General features: G+C 44.3%; 1 protein-coding gene across 1 annotated transcript in view; it reads right to left on the minus strand.

Moving 5' to 3' along the window:
- Positions 1 to 16,754, minus strand: part of LOC128724535 (titin-like) — a 140,577-nt gene that overhangs the window by 24,231 nt on the left and 99,592 nt on the right. The window contains exons 30-31 of the mRNA XM_053818260.1: positions 8,582 to 16,045; positions 1 to 8,343 (exon numbers count right to left, since the gene is read on the minus strand). Of these exons, the coding sequence (XP_053674235.1) occupies positions 1 to 8,343; positions 8,582 to 16,045 (15,807 nt within the window). The remainder of the gene's footprint in view (positions 8,344 to 8,581; positions 16,046 to 16,754) is intronic.

Consider the following 16,754-nt stretch of genomic DNA (forward strand, 5'->3'; position numbering starts at 1 on the left):
CCATTAAATGTGGAACAATAAATGACTGTGGGAGTGTATCTTGTGTGTCAGTTGATGTGGTTGTGTGTGTTTTCGTCTTGAGTGCGCCTTTTTGTTTTGGTGTTAACTTTTGAGGAGTGTCACTTGCAGCGGGCAAAATATCGAAAACCTCAGCGGACAATGGTTGATCACCCTGTTCACTTGCAGTTTCCAATATATCTGAATCAATTAGATTCTGAATAATGTCTTCTGCGTTTTCGCCTGTTCTTTTTATTATTTTAACTTTCTTTTTCTTGGGTTTAACAAGCTTGAGTGGACTGATCGAATCAACCTCAACAGTGTCTGGAGTGATCTGTTCTTCGGTAATGGTGACTGTTGTTTCTGGAAGCTGATCGTCCTCTTGAACGGTTACAACTGTGACTTCTTCCACCTTGCGTCCCGTTTTCTTCTTGATGATCTTGGTTTTGGTGACATGTTTCCTAGGTTTTCCTTCTTGAGTGATGGATTCTAATACCTCAACATGTTCCGGAAGCACTTCGATAACTGGTTGTTCTGTGACAGTTTGTTCCAGGATGAGATCTGAAACTTCTTCTAGAGGAAGATCTTCAACAGAAGGCTCTGCAGGTTGAAGCTTCTTGACCTTTTTCTTGATAACTTTTGTGGATTTTGTTTTCACAGTGGCCTCCATCGGCTCAGGATAATCGACCACAATAGCTTGCAGAGGCTTGAGGTCCTCTTCGAAAGGCTCTGTAAGCTCGTAAGGAACCTCGTGCTCGCTGATCGTGACAGTTGTTTCTGGTTGTTTGTCATCTTCTTGCACGGTGACTTCTTCGGTGATTTCTTCTTTGGGTCCAACGCGCTTTTTGATGATCTTTTTCTTAACAACCTTTCTTTTGACTTCGCCAGTTTCTGACTTGACTTCTTCAACCACATCTGGATGCTCTTCAATGGTTGTTTCCTCTGTGGGACGCATGCGCTTTGGTAGGTCCAGGTCTGTTTTCTCGTACTCTTCCAGAACAGTTTTGTGAACCTCTAGATTGAGAAGTCGCTCAATGATATCGTCCGAGTCATCACTAGTCTTGATAGTTTTGATCTTCTTTTTCTTAGGCTTGGGAGCATCGTCAGTAGGCATAGAAGTGGGAGCATCTTCTTCGATAACAGTGATAGTTGTTTCAGGAGTCGAATCGTCTTGCTGAACAGTGACTACTTCGATGTGTTCCTCTTTTTGTCCGACTCGTTTCTTGATAGTTTTCTTTTTGGTGATCTGTTTCTTGGATGCACCAGTTTTTGTAACGATTTGCGTTACTTTGACCTCTTCAGGCAGCTCTTCAATTTCGAGAGCTTCAACGGCAGATTGTGGTGAAATTTGAAGGATAGGCACATCCGCATCCACATGTTCAAACGGTTGTAGTTCAGTGTTTGAGAGTTCCATGTTGAGGAGCTTCTGAATAATTTCGCTAGTATCGGTACCTTTCTTCTTGATGGTTTTGACTTTCTTCTTCTTAGGTTTGAGGAGCTCGACCTCGTGAATGGTATCAGTCACAGCAGTTTCCGGAACGATTTGTTCTTCGGTCATGGTAACCGTCGTTTCTGGAAGCTGATCGTCCTCTTGAACGGTTACAACTGTGACTTCTTCCACCTTGCGTCCCGTTTTCTTCTTGATGACCTTTGTTTTGGTGACATGTTTCTTAGGTTTTCCTTCTTGAGTGATGGATTCCAATACCTCAACATGTTCCGGAAGCACTTCGATAACTGGTTGTTCTGTGACAGTTTGTTCCAGGATGAGATCTGAAACTTCTTCTAGAGGAAGATCTTCAACAGAAGGCTCTGCTGGTTGAAGCTTCTTGACCTTTTTCTTGATAACTTTTGTGGATTTTGTTTTCACAGTGGCCTCCATCGGCTCAGGATAATCGTCCACAACAGCTTGCAGAGGCTTGAGGTCCTCTTCGAAAGGCAGTGTATGCTCATAAGGAACCTCTTGCTCGCTGATCGTGACAGTTGTTTCTGGTTGCTTGTCATCTTCTTGCACGGTGACTTCTTCGGTGATTTCTTCTTTGGGTCCAACGCGCTTTTTGATGATCTTTTTCTTAACAACCTTTCTTTTGACTTCGCCAGTTTCTGACTTGACTTCTTCAACCACATCTGGATGCTCTTCAATGGTTGTTTCCTCTGTGGGACGCATGCGCTTTGGTAGGTCCAGGTCTGTTTTCTCGTACTCTTCCAGAACAGTTTTGTGAACCTCTAGATTGAGAAGTCGCTCAATGATATCGTCCGAGTCATCACTAGTCTTGATAGTTTTGATCTTCTTTTTCTTAGGCTTGGGAGCATCGTCAGTAGGCATAGAAGTGGGAGCATCTTCTTCGATAACAGTGATAGTTGTTTCAGGAGTCGAATCGTCTTGCTGAACAGTGACTACTTCGATGTGTTCTTCTTTTTGTCCGACTCGTTTCTTGATAGTTTTCTTTTTGGTAATCTGTTTCTTGGATGCACCAGTTTTTGTAACGATTTGCGTTACTTTGACCTCTTCAGGCAGCTCTTCAATTTCGAGAGCTTCAACGGCAGATTGTGGTGAAATTTGAAGGATAGGCACATCCGCATCCACATGTTCAAACGGTTGTAGTTCAGTGTTTGAGAGTTCCATGTTGAGGAGCTTCTGAATAATTTCGCTAGTATCGGTTCCTTTCTTCTTGATGGTTTTGACTTTCTTCTTCTTAGGTTTGAGGAGCTCGACCTCGTGAATGGTATCAGTCACAGCAGTTTCCGGAACGATTTGTTCTTCGGTCATGGTAACCGTCGTTTCTGGAAGCTGATCGTCCTCTTGAACGGTTACAACTGTGACTTCTTCCACCTTGCGTCCCGTTTTCTTCTTGATGACCTTTGTTTTGGTGACATGTTTCTTAGGTTTTCCTTCTTGAGTGATGGATTCCAATACCTCAACATGTTCCGGAAGCACTTCGATAACTGGTTGTTCTGTGACAGTTTGTTCCAGGATGAGATCTGAAACTTCTTCTAGAGGAAGATCTTCAACAGAAGGCTCTGCTGGTTGAAGCTTCTTGACCTTTTTCTTGATAACTTTTGTGGATTTTGTTTTCACAGTGGCCTCCATCGGCTCAGGATAATCGTCCACAACAGCTTGCAGAGGCTTGAGGTCCTCTTCGAAAGGCTCTGTATGCTCATAAGGAACCTCTTGCTCGCTGATCGTGACAGATGTTTCTGGTTGCTTGTCATCTTCTTGCACGGTGACTTCTTCGGTGATTTCTTCTTTGGGTCCAACGCGCTTTTTGATGATCTTTTTCTTAACAACCTTTCTTTTGACTTCGCCAGTTTCTGACTTGACTTCTTCAACCACATCCGGATGCTCTTCAATGGTTGTTTCCTCTGTGGGACGCATGCGCTTTGGTAAATCCAGGTCTATTTTCTCGTACTCTTCCAGAACAGTTTTGTGAACCTCTAGATTGAGAAGTCGCTCAATGATATCGTCCGAGTCATCACTAGTCTTGATAGTTTTGATCTTCTTTTTCTTAGGCTTGGGAGCATCGTCAGTAGGCATAGAAGTGGGAGCATCTTCTTCGATAACAGTGATAGTTGTTTCAGGAGTCGAATCGTCTTGCTGAACAGTGACTACTTCGATGTGTTCCTCTTTTTGTCCGACTCGTTTCTTGATAGTTTTCTTTTTGGTGATCTGTTTCTTGGATGCACCAGTTTTTGTAACGATTTGCGTTACTTTGACCTCTTCAGGCAGCTCTTCAATTTCGAGAGCTTCAACGGCAGATTGTGGTGAAATTTGAAGGATAGGCACATCCGCATCCACATGTTCAAACGGTTGTAGTTCAGTGTTTGAGAGTTCCATGTTGAGGAGCTTCTGAATAATTTTGCTAGTATCGGTTCCTTTCTTCTTGATGGTTTTGACTTTCTTCTTCTTAGGTTTGAGGAGCTCGACCTCATGAATGGTATCAGTCACAGCAGTTTCCGGAACGATTTGTTCTTCGGTCATGGTAACCGTCGTTTCTGGAAGCTGATCGTCCTCTTGAACGGTTACAACTGTGACTTCTTCCACCTTGCGTCCCGTTTTCTTCTTGATGATCTTGGTTTTGGTGACATGTTTCCTAGGTTTTCCTTCTTGAGTGATGGATTCCAATACTTCAACATGTTCCGGAAGCACTTCGATAACTGGTTGTTCTGTGACAGTTTGTTCCAGGATGAGATCTGAAACTTCTTCTAGAGGAAGATCTTCAACAGAAGGCTCTGCTGGTTGAAGCTTCTTGACCTTTTTCTTGATAACTTTTGTGGATTTTGTTTTCACAGTGGCCTCCATCGGCTCAGGATAATCATCCACAATAGCTTGCAGAGGCTTGAGGTCCTCTTCGAAAGGCTTTGTAAGCTCGTAAGGAACCTCGTGCTCGCTGATCGTGACAGTTGTTTCTGGTTGTTTGTCATCTTCTTGCACGGTGACTTCTTCGGTGATTTCTTCTTTGGATCCAACGCGCTTTTTGATGATCTTTTTCTTAACAACCTTTCTTTTGACTTCACCAGTTTCTGACTTGACTTCTTCAACCACATCCGGATGCTCTTCAATGATTGTTTCCTCTGTGGGACGCATGCGCTTTGGTAAATCCAGGTCTATTTTCTCGTACTCTTCCAGAACAGTTTTGTGAACCTCTAGATTGAGAAGTCGCTCAATGATATCGTCCGAGTCATCACTAGTCTTGATAGTTTTGATCTTCTTTTTCTTAGGCTTGGGAGCTTCGTCAGTAGGCATAGAAGTGGGAGTATCTTCTTCGATAACAGTGATAGTTGTTTCAGGAGTCGAATCGTCTTGCTGAACAGTGACTACTTCGATGTGTTCCTCTTTTTGTCCGACTCGTTTCTTGATAGTTTTCTTTTTGGTGATCTGTTTCTTGGATGCACCAGTTTTTGTAACGATTTGCGTTACTTTGACCTCTTCAGGCAGCTCTTCAATTTCGAGAGCTTCAACGGCAGATTGTGGTGAAATTTGAAGGATAGGCACATCCGCATCCACATGTTCAAACGGTTGTAGTTCAGTGTTTGAGAGTTCCATGTTGAGGAGCTTCTGAATAATTTCGCTAGTATCGGTTCCTTTCTTCTTGATGGTTTTGACTTTCTTCTTCTTAGGTTTGAGGAGCTCGATCTCGTGAATGGTATCAGTCACAGCAGTTTCCGGAACGATTTGTTCTTCGGTCATGGTAACCGTCGTTTCTGGAAGCTGATCGTCCTCTTGAACGGTTACAACTGTGACTTCTTCCACCTTGCGTCCCGTTTTCTTCTTGATGACCTTTGTTTTGGTGACATGTTTCTTAGGTTTTCCTTCTTGAGTGATGGATTCCAATACCTCAACATGTTCCGGAAGCACTTCGATAACTGGTTGTTCTGTGACAGTTTGTTCCAGGATGAGATCTGAAACTTCTTCTAGAGGAAGATCTTCAACAGAAGGCTCTGCAGGTTGAAGTTTCTTGACCTTTTTCTTGATAACTTTTGTGGATTTTGTTTTCACAGTGGCCTCCATCGGCTCAGGATAATCGTCCACAACAGCTTGCAGAGGCTTGAGGTCCTCTTCGAAAGGCTCTGTAAGCTCGTAAGGAACCTCGTGCTCGCTGATCGTGACAGTTGTTTCTGGTTGCTTGTCATCTTCTTGCACGGTGACTTCTTCGGTGATTTCTTCTTTGGGTCCAACGCGCTTTTTGATGATCTTTTTCTTAACAACCTTTCTTTTGACTTCGCCAGTTTCTGACTTGACTTCTTCAACCACATGCGGATGCTCTTCAATGGTTGTTTCCTCTGTGGGACGCATGCGCTTTGGTAAATCCAGGTCTATTTTCTCGTACTCTTCCAGAACAGTTTTGTGAACCTCTAGATTGAGAAGTCGCTCAATGATATCGTCCGAGTCATCACTAGTCTTGATAGTTTTGATCTTCTTTTTCTTAGGCTTGGGAGCATCGTCAGTAGGCATAGAAGTGGGAGCATCTTCTTCGATAACAGTGATAGTTGTTTCAGGAGTCGAATCGTCTTGCTGAACAGTGACTACTTCGATGTGTTCCTCTTTTTGTCCGACTCGTTTCTTGATAGTTTTCTTTTTGGTGATCTGTTTCTTGGATGCACCAGTTTTTGTAACGATTTGCGTTACTTTGACCTCTTCAGGCAGCTCTTCAATTTCGAGAGCTTCAACGGCAGATTGTGGTGAAATTTGAAGGATAGGCACATCCGCATCCACATGTTCAAACGGTTGTAGTTCAGTGTTTGAGAGTTCCATGTTGAGGAGCTTCTGAATAATTTCGCTAGTATCGGTTCCTTTCTTCTTGATGGTTTTGACTTTCTTCTTCTTAGGTTTGAGGAGCTCGACCTCGTGAATGGTATCAGTCACAGCAATTTCCGGAACGATTTGTTCTTCGGTCATGGTAACCGTCGTTTCTGGAAGCTGATCGTCCTCTTGAACGGTTACAACTGTGACTTCTTCCACCTTGCGTCCCGTTTTCTTCTTGATGACCTTTGTTTTGGTGACATGTTTCCTAGGCTTTCCTTCTTGAGTGATGGATTCCAATACTTCAACATGTTCCGGAAGCACTTCGATAACTGGTTGTTCTGTGACAGTTTGTTCCAGGATGAGATCTGAAACTTCTTCTAGAGGAAGATCTTCAACAGAAGGCTCTGCAGGTTGAAGCTTCTTGACCTTTTTCTTGATAACTTTTGTGGATTTTGTTTTCACAGTGGCCTCCATCGGCTCAGGATAATCGTCCACAACAGCTTGCAGAGGCTTGAGGTCCTCTTCGAAAGGCAGTGTATGCTCATAAGGAACCTCTTGCTCGCTGATCGTGACAGTTGTTTCTGGTTGCTTGTCATCTTCTTGCACGGTGACTTCTTCGGTGATTTCTTCTTTGGGTCCAACGCGCTTTTTGATGATCTTTTTCTTAACAACCTTTCTTTTGACTTCGCCAGTTTCTGACTTGACTTCTTCAACCACATCCGGATGCTCTTCAATGGTTGTTTCCTCTGTGGGACGCATGCGCTTTGGTAAATCCAGGTCTGTTTTCTCGTACTCTTCCAGAACAGTTTTGTGAACCTCTAGATTGAGAAGTCGCTCAATGATATCGTCCGAGTCATCACTAGTCTTGATAGTTTTGATCTTCTTTTTCTTAGGCTTGGGAGCATCGTCAGTAGGCATAGAAGTGGGAGCATCTTCTTCGATAACAGTGATAGTTGTTTCAGGAGTCGAATCGTCTTGCTGAACAGTGACTACTTCGATGTGTTCCTCTTTTTGTCCGACTCGTTTCTTGATAGTTTTCTTTTTGGTGATCTGTTTCTTGGATGCACCAGTTTTTGTAACGATTTGCGTTACTTTGACCTCTTCAGGCAGCTCTTCAATTTCGAGAGCTTCAACGGCAGATTGTGGTGAAATTTGAAGGATAGGCACATCCGCATCCACATGTTCAAACGGTTGTAGTTCAGTGTTTGAGAGTTCCATGTTGAGGAGCTTCTGAATAATTTCGCTAGTATCGGTACCTTTCTTCTTGATGGTTTTGACTTTCTTCTTCTTAGGTTTGAGGAGCTCGACCTCGTGAATGGTATCAGTCACAGCAGTTTCCGGAACGATTTGTTCTTCGGTCATGGTAACCGTCGTTTCTGGAAGCTGATCGTCCTCTTGAACGGTTACAACTGTGACTTCTTCCACCTTGCGTCCCGTTTTCTTCTTGATGACCTTTGTTTTGGTGACATGTTTCCTAGGTTTTCCTTCTTGAGTGATGGATTCCAATACCTCAACATGTTCCGGAAGCACTTCGATAACTGGTTGTTCTGTGACAGTTTGTTCCAGGATGAGATCTGAAACTTCTTCTAGAGGAAGATCTTCAACAGAAGGCTCTGCTGGTTGTAGCTTCTTGACCTTTTTCTTGATAACTTTTGTGGATTTTGTTTTCACAGTGGCCTCCATCGGCTCAGGATAATCGTCCACAACAGCTTGCAGAGGCTTGAGGTCCTCTTCGAAAGGCTGTGTAAGCTCGTAAGGAACCTCTTGCTCGCTGATCGTGACAGTTGTTTCTGGTTGTTTGTCATCTTCTTGCACGGTGACTTCTTCGGTGATTTCTTCTTTGGGTCCAACGCGCTTTTTGACGATCGTTTTCTTAACAACCTTTCTTTTGACTTCGCCAGTTTCTGACTTGACTTCTTCAATCACATCCGTATGGTCTTTTATATTTGCACTGTGCTGAGTGTTTTCAGTTTGATGTATTGTTGATTTGATTGATACTTTATTTGTATCTTCTGTTAGTGAAATGATTTCCTTATGTGGTGTGGTAATGTTTGTGTTCTGCTTGCTTTGTAATGTTGTATATTGTGTTGTGTTTCCAGTGTGATCTGTTGAAATATGAGTAAGTGTTTTTTTAGATGTATGTAGTTTTAAGGTGTGTAAAGAATTTAGATATTAAGAGAATGATGTGGTTTGATAGAATAGGTGATAGATTTTCTGACATTCTTTCTTTACATAAGTCGAATGTTTTTGGTTTCAAATGTAGAAAAGTTAGAATAATAATCATGGAATATTGGACATAAAAACAACTATGTTTTGATTGTAAAAATGTTTGCCAGTACTTACCCTTTGCCATTACAGGACCAAACTCATCGTAGGTGAGCAATGCAGATTCTGTTAAACTTGCGAACCGCTGTTTTGGTTCTTGAGCAAATTCTATACGATCTGTATTCTCTTCGAGAGTGGTTTCGGAGACATTGACCGTTTGGTTAGTGATTATTGTAACTGACGCTCGTTTCTCTGACGTTACAAAGTTTTCGGCAACGTCGCTTTGTTCGTTACTAGCTATCTCTAAACATTCAGGAGCCCTTAAACCTTCTTCCAACGTTGTGGAAGCAAACTTACGTGGTTGTATGTTCTCCTGGAGTGGCTGTGCTGAGTCAGCTGCCAGTAGCTCGGATTGAAGGGGCACTACTGTCATATCAGAAAATTTGACGGACGCTGTTTGACTTTCTGACTTTACACTAAAATCGCTCCTATCTAATCCCTCACTTGGCACAGTTTCGGTTGTTGTTGGTATGAACAAATTTGAAACCGTCGGTTGAGCTTGTTGAGGAGTAGTCTTTGTTGCCTGAGCTAGTTTAACATATGAGTCCTGACACACTGTTTCCGTGGTGGATGCCGCAGAGAGTAGTTCGATAAGGCTTGATTTGGCATCAGCGCAAGTCGCTGTTTCAAGAGTAATTTCAGATAATGTATCTGACACATTGATTGTTGTCTGAACCGGGAGCTCAAGCCCTTGCATGTCATAAGTTGGATATTTTCCTTCCATGGTGAGTGTGCTCAAAAGATGCTCTGCTCCTTCGTAGACTGTTATTTGTTCTACAGTAGTCTGTAAAAGTTGTTCCGGAGTGGAACTAGTTGCCGTGGATGTTGAAACACCAGATTCAAACGAGACAGGTTTTTGTAAAGTTAAAATTTGTTCCACAATGAGGGACTTTTGTTCCTCGTTGTTTCCTGACGGTCTTGCTATTTGATGATGAACCTCGGGTTGCTGTTTGTTTTCTGATACGTTTTCGAAAATTATAGTGTCTGTGACGGTAGTTTCGTCGACGGTATCGCTTTTTATACATGCCTTCGTATGTTCGATTTGATCTTGTTGAACATTAGCCACACTGTGGAGTGCATCCGTTTGTTGTACTGTAATCGATCGTAAGGCATCGGTTGGTATAAGTTTAGCCTTCTGACTGTCTACTTCGGATATGTTGATGCCTTCTTCAGCTTTTTGATGTGTGATTACTTCAGTTATGGTCACTCCTGATAGTGCGTCTAAGTTTGCCGACGCCTGATGTTCCTCTGGAACGATTCGAGTTTGTTGCTGGTCTATGTTTTCATAAGTGAATGTTTCAATAACGGTCATTTGTTCGTGCTGATCCTCAACCCTAGAAGCCTCATGCGCTCGATTATGCGTCGCAGACAGCTCTGGTGCTTCCTGACTTATTTGAACTTCTTCCACCACAATCGATCTAACCGGTTCTCGTCCTGATAGAGGTTGGGCATGGAAATTTTTGGCAATGTCTCCCACATCGTAGCCTTCTTTCTCACGCTGTTCAGCCACGACCTCTGTTATCGACAGCTCAATGTTTGGCAAAACTCCCGGTGTTGCAGTTTTCTTTATAGGATGATCGTCGTGTTCAAGAATTGTAATACTTTCGAGTAACGTAGTTTCCATCTTGATTGTTTCTTCTAAGTTGTCGGTTCGTGCAGAAGCTGTTGCGGTAGGAATCGAGTCACTAAGTTTTCCAAGAGCATGGGAAGATTGTACCTCATGAATTTCAAGAGATTTTAGCAGCCCGGATGTTGTTGGATAAGCTGTGTAATCCTTTGCTATTTCATGAACGTCAAATCCTTCTCGTTCTTTATCATCAGCGATTACTTCCATCACAACAAGCTCCTGTACTGGGTGTATATCAATATTAGCCAGCTTTTGTTCAGGTGTTTGATCCATCGGTTTGTCTAACAGATTCTCGTACACCATAGTTTCTTGGATAGTTTTTTGCTCATGTTCCGATTCGTTCACCTGAGCATGACTTTTATTGAGCGTACTCATGTCTTCTTTCATCTCACCGTACATCTCGTTTACTTCAGTCTGTTCCACTGCTATGGGTTTCAGAATATGCGATGGAACAAGATGTGCCGAATAGTTACTGGCTATTTCATGTACGTCGAATCCTTCCGATTCTTTCTGCTCGCAAACGATTTCCGTTACTACCAACTCCTCTCGAGGCTGCATCGATTGGGAAGCCGTTTTTTCTTCGGGAATAGCCTGTTTATCGAATTGATCGATCGCTTCGAATACCACTTGTTCGGAGATTGTGGTTTCTAAATGCTCGTCTTTGCGTACCGCAGCTAAAGTGCTAGATGTCGTTTCTTGTGTTTCAATGTTTACGGTTGCACTAGATAGGATAACCTCTTCCACGGTGATCGATTTGTGTGGTTCACTAGGTACAGTTTTGGCCAATTGTGTGACAGTCAGATCAGATATATTATATCCTTCTCTCTCTTTCTGCTCGGCGACCACTTCGGTGATGTGGAGCTCGGTTTGGTTTTGCAAAATTTGATCGGCATGTTTTGCTTCTGGTTGTACCTGCTGCTCGAGAGTGTCCACATTTTCAAGTACAACTACTTCTGCAATGACGCGTTCTTCTATTTCGTTGGTAATTCGCTTAGCATGGGTGGTGTGAGATGTTTCGCTCAATTGCTCCACGTTATCGATCGCTTGAGTTTCTTCAATGACCACTGATCGAAGCGTATGGGATGGTACTTCTTTGGCATTATAATTACTTGCAATTTGTTGCACATCGTAGCCCTCCTGTTCCTTTTGCTCTGTGACGACCTCTGTAATTTGCAGCTCAGAAATAGCTTCAATGTTTGAGGTAGCAGACTTATGTTCGGGTCTCTGGTCCTCATCCAATCGCCTCAAACTTTCAAGGACAAGTTGTTCCGTAACTGTTTGGGAATCACATTGATCTTCGCGCACGCTGGCTGTCAACGTAGTAGAGGGCAGCTCTGACACGTCTCCGACTCCGTCCGAAACCTGTATCTCTTCAACTACAACAGATTTCAGCGTGTGTGAAGGCAGCAAATTTACAACGTGTTGTTGCGCTATATCTTGTACCGAGTAGCCGTCCTTTTCTTTTTGTTCCACCATAACCTCCGTGACTACAAGTTCAGTCATAGGTGTTACGCTTGGTAGGGCATGCTTTTCCGATGGTGCTTGCTCAAAACTGTAGTTGTCAGTGCTCTCCAGCACCACAGCCTCTCGCACAATAGTCTCCTCCTGTCGATCATCTTGACACTTGGCCGAAGTCATTTCTGCAGTTTGCTGATCTAGAATTTTCTCAACGCTTTCTCCAATTAGTGTCTCCTCGATTGTAACTGACTTTAAAGCATGTGAAGCTACTGTTGGCGTTGCAGTGTGATCTCGCGCAAGTTCTGCTATATTATATCCCTCGCGTTCCTTTTGCTCACTAACAATTTCCGTTACGATCAGTTCAGCGTTGGGTATGAAAGATTGCTCGATTGATTTTACCGCCGGCATTTCATCGATCATCAATTGCTCCGATCCTTCGTAAACCGTGGTTTCTTGGACAGTAGTTTGTTCGTACTGTTCATTCCGCAGTGCAGCTGAACTTTGTAGTTGTTGAGGGAGCGTCAAATGATCTGTTGTATCTGATACGGTGACTTCTTCCACCAGCACCAATTTCAAGGCATGCCCTGCCACGGGCAACGCTGTATGATCCTGAGCAAGCTCTGCCACACTGTAACCGTCACGTTCCTTCTGACCGGTGTGAACCTCAGTTACAATTACACCAATCTGTGGTTCGTAGTTGGACTCTGCCGTTTTTTCCACTGGATTTGTAGCAGCTTCCAGTGTAGGTGTTTCTTCGAATGCGAATGTTTCTGCAACGGTCATTTGTTCCAGCTCGTCACTCTGGGTTGTTGCTGTTTTTACGATACTCTCCGTGTGGGTTATCTGTGAAACATCTTCACTTGTGATCGTTTCCTCTACTTGGGCGGATTTGAACGAATGTCCTGGGACCTGCATGGCTACATAATCTTGGGCAATCTCCGCCACGTTGAAACCTTCTCTTTCCTTCTGCTCTGCAACCGTTTCACTGACTAAGAGCTCAGTGATTGGTATTACTGTCAAGTCGGCAACTTTCTCAGTTGGTTTGATCTCTTCGCCAATGATATCAGTTCCCTCGTATGCAAACGTTTCCGAAACTGTCATTTGTTCGAGCTGATCACTTCGTACACTAGCCAACATTTCCACTGGGGTATCTTGTGAGATTCTGTCAAGGCTTTCCGATGTCTGTACTTGTTCTGTAGTGACCGTTTTTAGCATATGCGATGGTATCGCTTGGGCTCGTACATCTTTTGCTATCAAACTTGTGACATGTTCTTGTTCTTTTTGTTCGACCGACACCTCTGTTACCATCAATTCATTCTGCGGTTCGAGTGCTAACGCTGCTTGGCGCATAGCAACATTTTCTTGTTCGTACTGATCGAATGCTTCCAGAACAACCTGTTCGCTGACGATTTTCTCTTCCAGCTTGTCACGTTGTAAAGTGGCAAGTGACTCTTGAACAACGGGAGCAGGGATGCTGGCTGTTGAATCGATGACTTCAGTTGATTCTATTAGCACGGACTTAAGCATATGTGATGGTACTGGGCGGGCGGAATAATCTTTCGAAATCTCTGTTACGTTAAAGCCCTCTCGTTCTCGATCATCAGCGATCACCTCTGTGACGGTAAGTTCCGCGCAAGGTTGAAGAATTGTTTCAGCTTGTTTGCTCTCTGGCTTAGCATCCTCTAACAGTCTGTTTACGTCCTCTAGGATCAACATTTCCTGAACTGTTGTTTGCTCCAACGTTTCTCCAAGCTTCACGGTTACTTCAGAATGGTGAGCCTCAGAATGTTGAAGTGTATCGGTGTGACTTGATAGTTGCACTTCTTCAATAAGCACGGATTTTAGCGCTTCTGTTGGAACCGCTTTCGCCGTTTGATCATTAGCGAGTTCTACAGCTTCCTCTTGCTCTTTTTGTTCGCATACTACTTCAACGATGGTTAATCCTTCGGCGGGTCGTTCGACGTTAGTGAACGCGGACTTGGGGACTGGCGCTTCCGGTGTCGTATATTGTAACGTGTTTTCAAGTACCATCGATTCTGACACGATAGTTTCTTCCAGCTGGTCTCCTCTAACATTCGCCTGAGAAAGGAGCGTTGATTGCTGAGCACTTAACTGCTCCAATCCCTCACTGGTCATTACTTCTTCCACTAACACCGTCTTGAGCGAGTGGGTCGGAATTGGTTTGAGTGTTTGATTCCCCGCAATATTGTGCTCCTCGTTTCGTTCATCCGTTGTTTGACTGCTGATCACCTCCGTTACAAGAAGTTCACTTGCCAAGCTCGGTAGCTGAAGCTCGGCCGTTTTTTCTTCCGGCCGCTGCATTTCCTCGTACGAGCGGAGCGTTTCATAGATTGTGGTTTCGGATATGATTTTCTCTTCATGCTCATCTGTGCGCACCAGTCGTGCCAACCGAGACGTTGGGATGACCTGTGGAAGTTCACCTGCAGAAACATTAGTTAACGTTTCCTGCACAAGCACCAACTTTAAACTGTCAGTTTGAGTGGGTTTCAATACTTGATCCTGTGGCGCCGTTACTGGCTTCAACGCAAACTCTCGCTCATTTGTCTCGTGCTGCATCACCTGCAATTCTTGCTGGAGGTTTATTTGTTCCTCGGCAAATGCCTCAAGCAGCGGCAATTTGGAGAGTAGATCGGTCTCCTTCTCGTTTGTATCGACTGTCGTAACAGAGTGCGATTGAACAGGAACAAAGCATGCAGATGCCTGTTCCGGGCGGCTGACAATTTCAGGTGAAAATCGGGCCGTGCTGTCAGCCGTCTCGATCTCAGTAATGGCAAGATTCTCGATAGGCTCCAGCAATGCTGCCGCTACGGCTACGTTCGGTTGCGGTACTCCTTGATGAAGCGTTTCTTTCTCATGCACGAACGCTTCCGTTGATTCGCTTACCACGTTGAACGCGGTAAGTGTGCTTTGTGCCATGGCCGAATCGGCATTTACAAATGGTGCAAGCGAGGCTTCTGCCTCGTTGCTTAGCACATTGGATACTGACACGCACGTGCGCTCCATGATCTCGACAGTAGCACGCTTGGACTCTGGGCTTTGGGCCTGGAAGTCTTCCGTCGTGATGCTGTCGTTTACAAGCTGCGTTGTCAGTTGATTGTCAATCGTCGTAAGCGTGTCCGTAGCGTGGTACGATGGCGCTGCCACGGCAGTTGAAAATTCAACCTCGGACTCCTCCACCTGCTGTGCGGTTACAGATAATGGCTCCTTCGTGGAGAGCTGTATATCGGCGCGCTGTTGCGGCGGTAAACGTCCGGGTATGTATGTGTCCTCTTTCTCTGGTGCATGCATAACCTCGGTCACGTAGGATTTCTGCTCAACGATCGCCGGTCGGGCACTTTCCGTTGGCACCACGAGCTCTGGATAGTAGCGACTTGGTGCGTCCTGGCTGATTGTTTCCTCAGTTTGTATAGATTCGGAGGAAAGTATCTGATAATGGGGCTGAACAGTGGGCAGTTTGAGGGTCTCTTCAAACACGTCTTCCTTTTCGATGCGGCTTATTTCCAACACTTGCAGTGACTCCTTTGCCAGTACATTTGTATACGCGTGGCTCGGTGTAGGATGTTGCTGTGCTGCCAGTTCCTGCTCTGACTGCGAGAAAACGGTTTCTTGCACGATCATGGCGTCTTGTGTGAAAAGCTGCATGGTAGCATTACTAGAATGATCAACCGATCTTTCCAGAACAGCGGCCGTATCTTGGGGTGTAGATTCACTTACGACTAAGGGCTGCACCGGCACGATATCGACGGTCGCTATGGCCTCTGGCGTCGCCTTGGCCGGTGTACGCTCTAACGAACTCTCTTGCGGGCTTATCTCGGAAACCTGAACGGGCTCATTTAAACCAAAAAGCTTATATTGCGGACTGGCCAACAACCGAGCGCTGTCCAACAGCGCTGTGTCCGACTCGCGCTCAGACAAAAAGATCTCCTCGACCTGCACGGCCGATTCCGGCACGACCTTTACCGTCGCACTAGTGCGTGGAGTTTCCATGGGTCCGTCCAGATTCGACAGTTGGTTCAAAATAGTCGACTCATTGGTAACGGACGCCACCTCAAGGGGCAGACTATGCGTTTCCCGTACGGGAGAGGTGAGAAAATCAGGAGCCAATTCCTCCTGCACTTGCTCCTCGGCCGGCATCAGCGGCCGGAGCGGATGCAACGGTTGCCTACGGCGCTGCTGTGATATACGAATGCGATCTTCAATCGACTCCTCGCTGTCGACGATCTCTGTCTCTTCATCGTGTTTGTACTGTTGCCTCCTTTCGGATCGAAGTTTCTTGTGTTTTTTCTTCGTGACTGTGATGTTGTTCGTGGTTGTAGTGGCTGTAATCGCAATGTTGTTGATGGTGCGTTCCGCGTCTTCTCTGAGATCTGGTTTCTCTGTGGAATCATGTGAAGTTGGAACGATAGGTTTCAGTGGAATTGCAGCTAAGCCGCATGGTATCGTACTATCGAATGCTGGCATGCTTTATTGCTACTTTAGAATTAAATTTATTCAGTATTGGGCAATTCGTTTCCGAAAATTATTTTTTGTTGCAATGTTCATGTGGGTGTATGTAAGTGTTTTCTATTGAAGCCCACCAATTATAGAAAGGTTTGTGAGTTGTTGTGTTTCGAAATAAAGGAACATTGAATTACAATACTGTAATGATAGAATGTAGAAGTTCGATTGTTTCTGTTTGTGGAAGTGTGAATGTAAGAGCAAGAGACAGAGAGATAAAAACTAACTAGAACAATAGAAAGTAAAAGAGACAGACTTGCAGACATAGAGTCGGTAAAAGTATGATACGTGCAGTGCAATAACACTACTTAATTCAATTTAAAAGACAGATAACAGTAAAATAGCTTCGCGTCTAACTCATTCGCATTCCTTATCGTAATAGACAAAAACAGTAGCCATTCCAGGAATCTAGATGCAGGCTCAAACGACAGTCGTATAGCACGGACAGATGCTGGTAAAGAACTTTAGCGAACAGGCAATAGATATTTTTAACGGTATCATTCCGCATTATCCTGCCTCATAATGTTGGAATAACCGAGCAGTGCGATCAGTTTGCAGAGTGAGAAACGTAGAGAGAATGTAGCGATC

The sequence above is a fragment of the Anopheles nili genome, chromosome 3 (assembly GCF_943737925.1).
Source record: "Anopheles nili chromosome 3, idAnoNiliSN_F5_01, whole genome shotgun sequence".
NCBI lineage: Eukaryota > Metazoa > Arthropoda > Insecta > Diptera > Culicidae > Anopheles > Anopheles nili.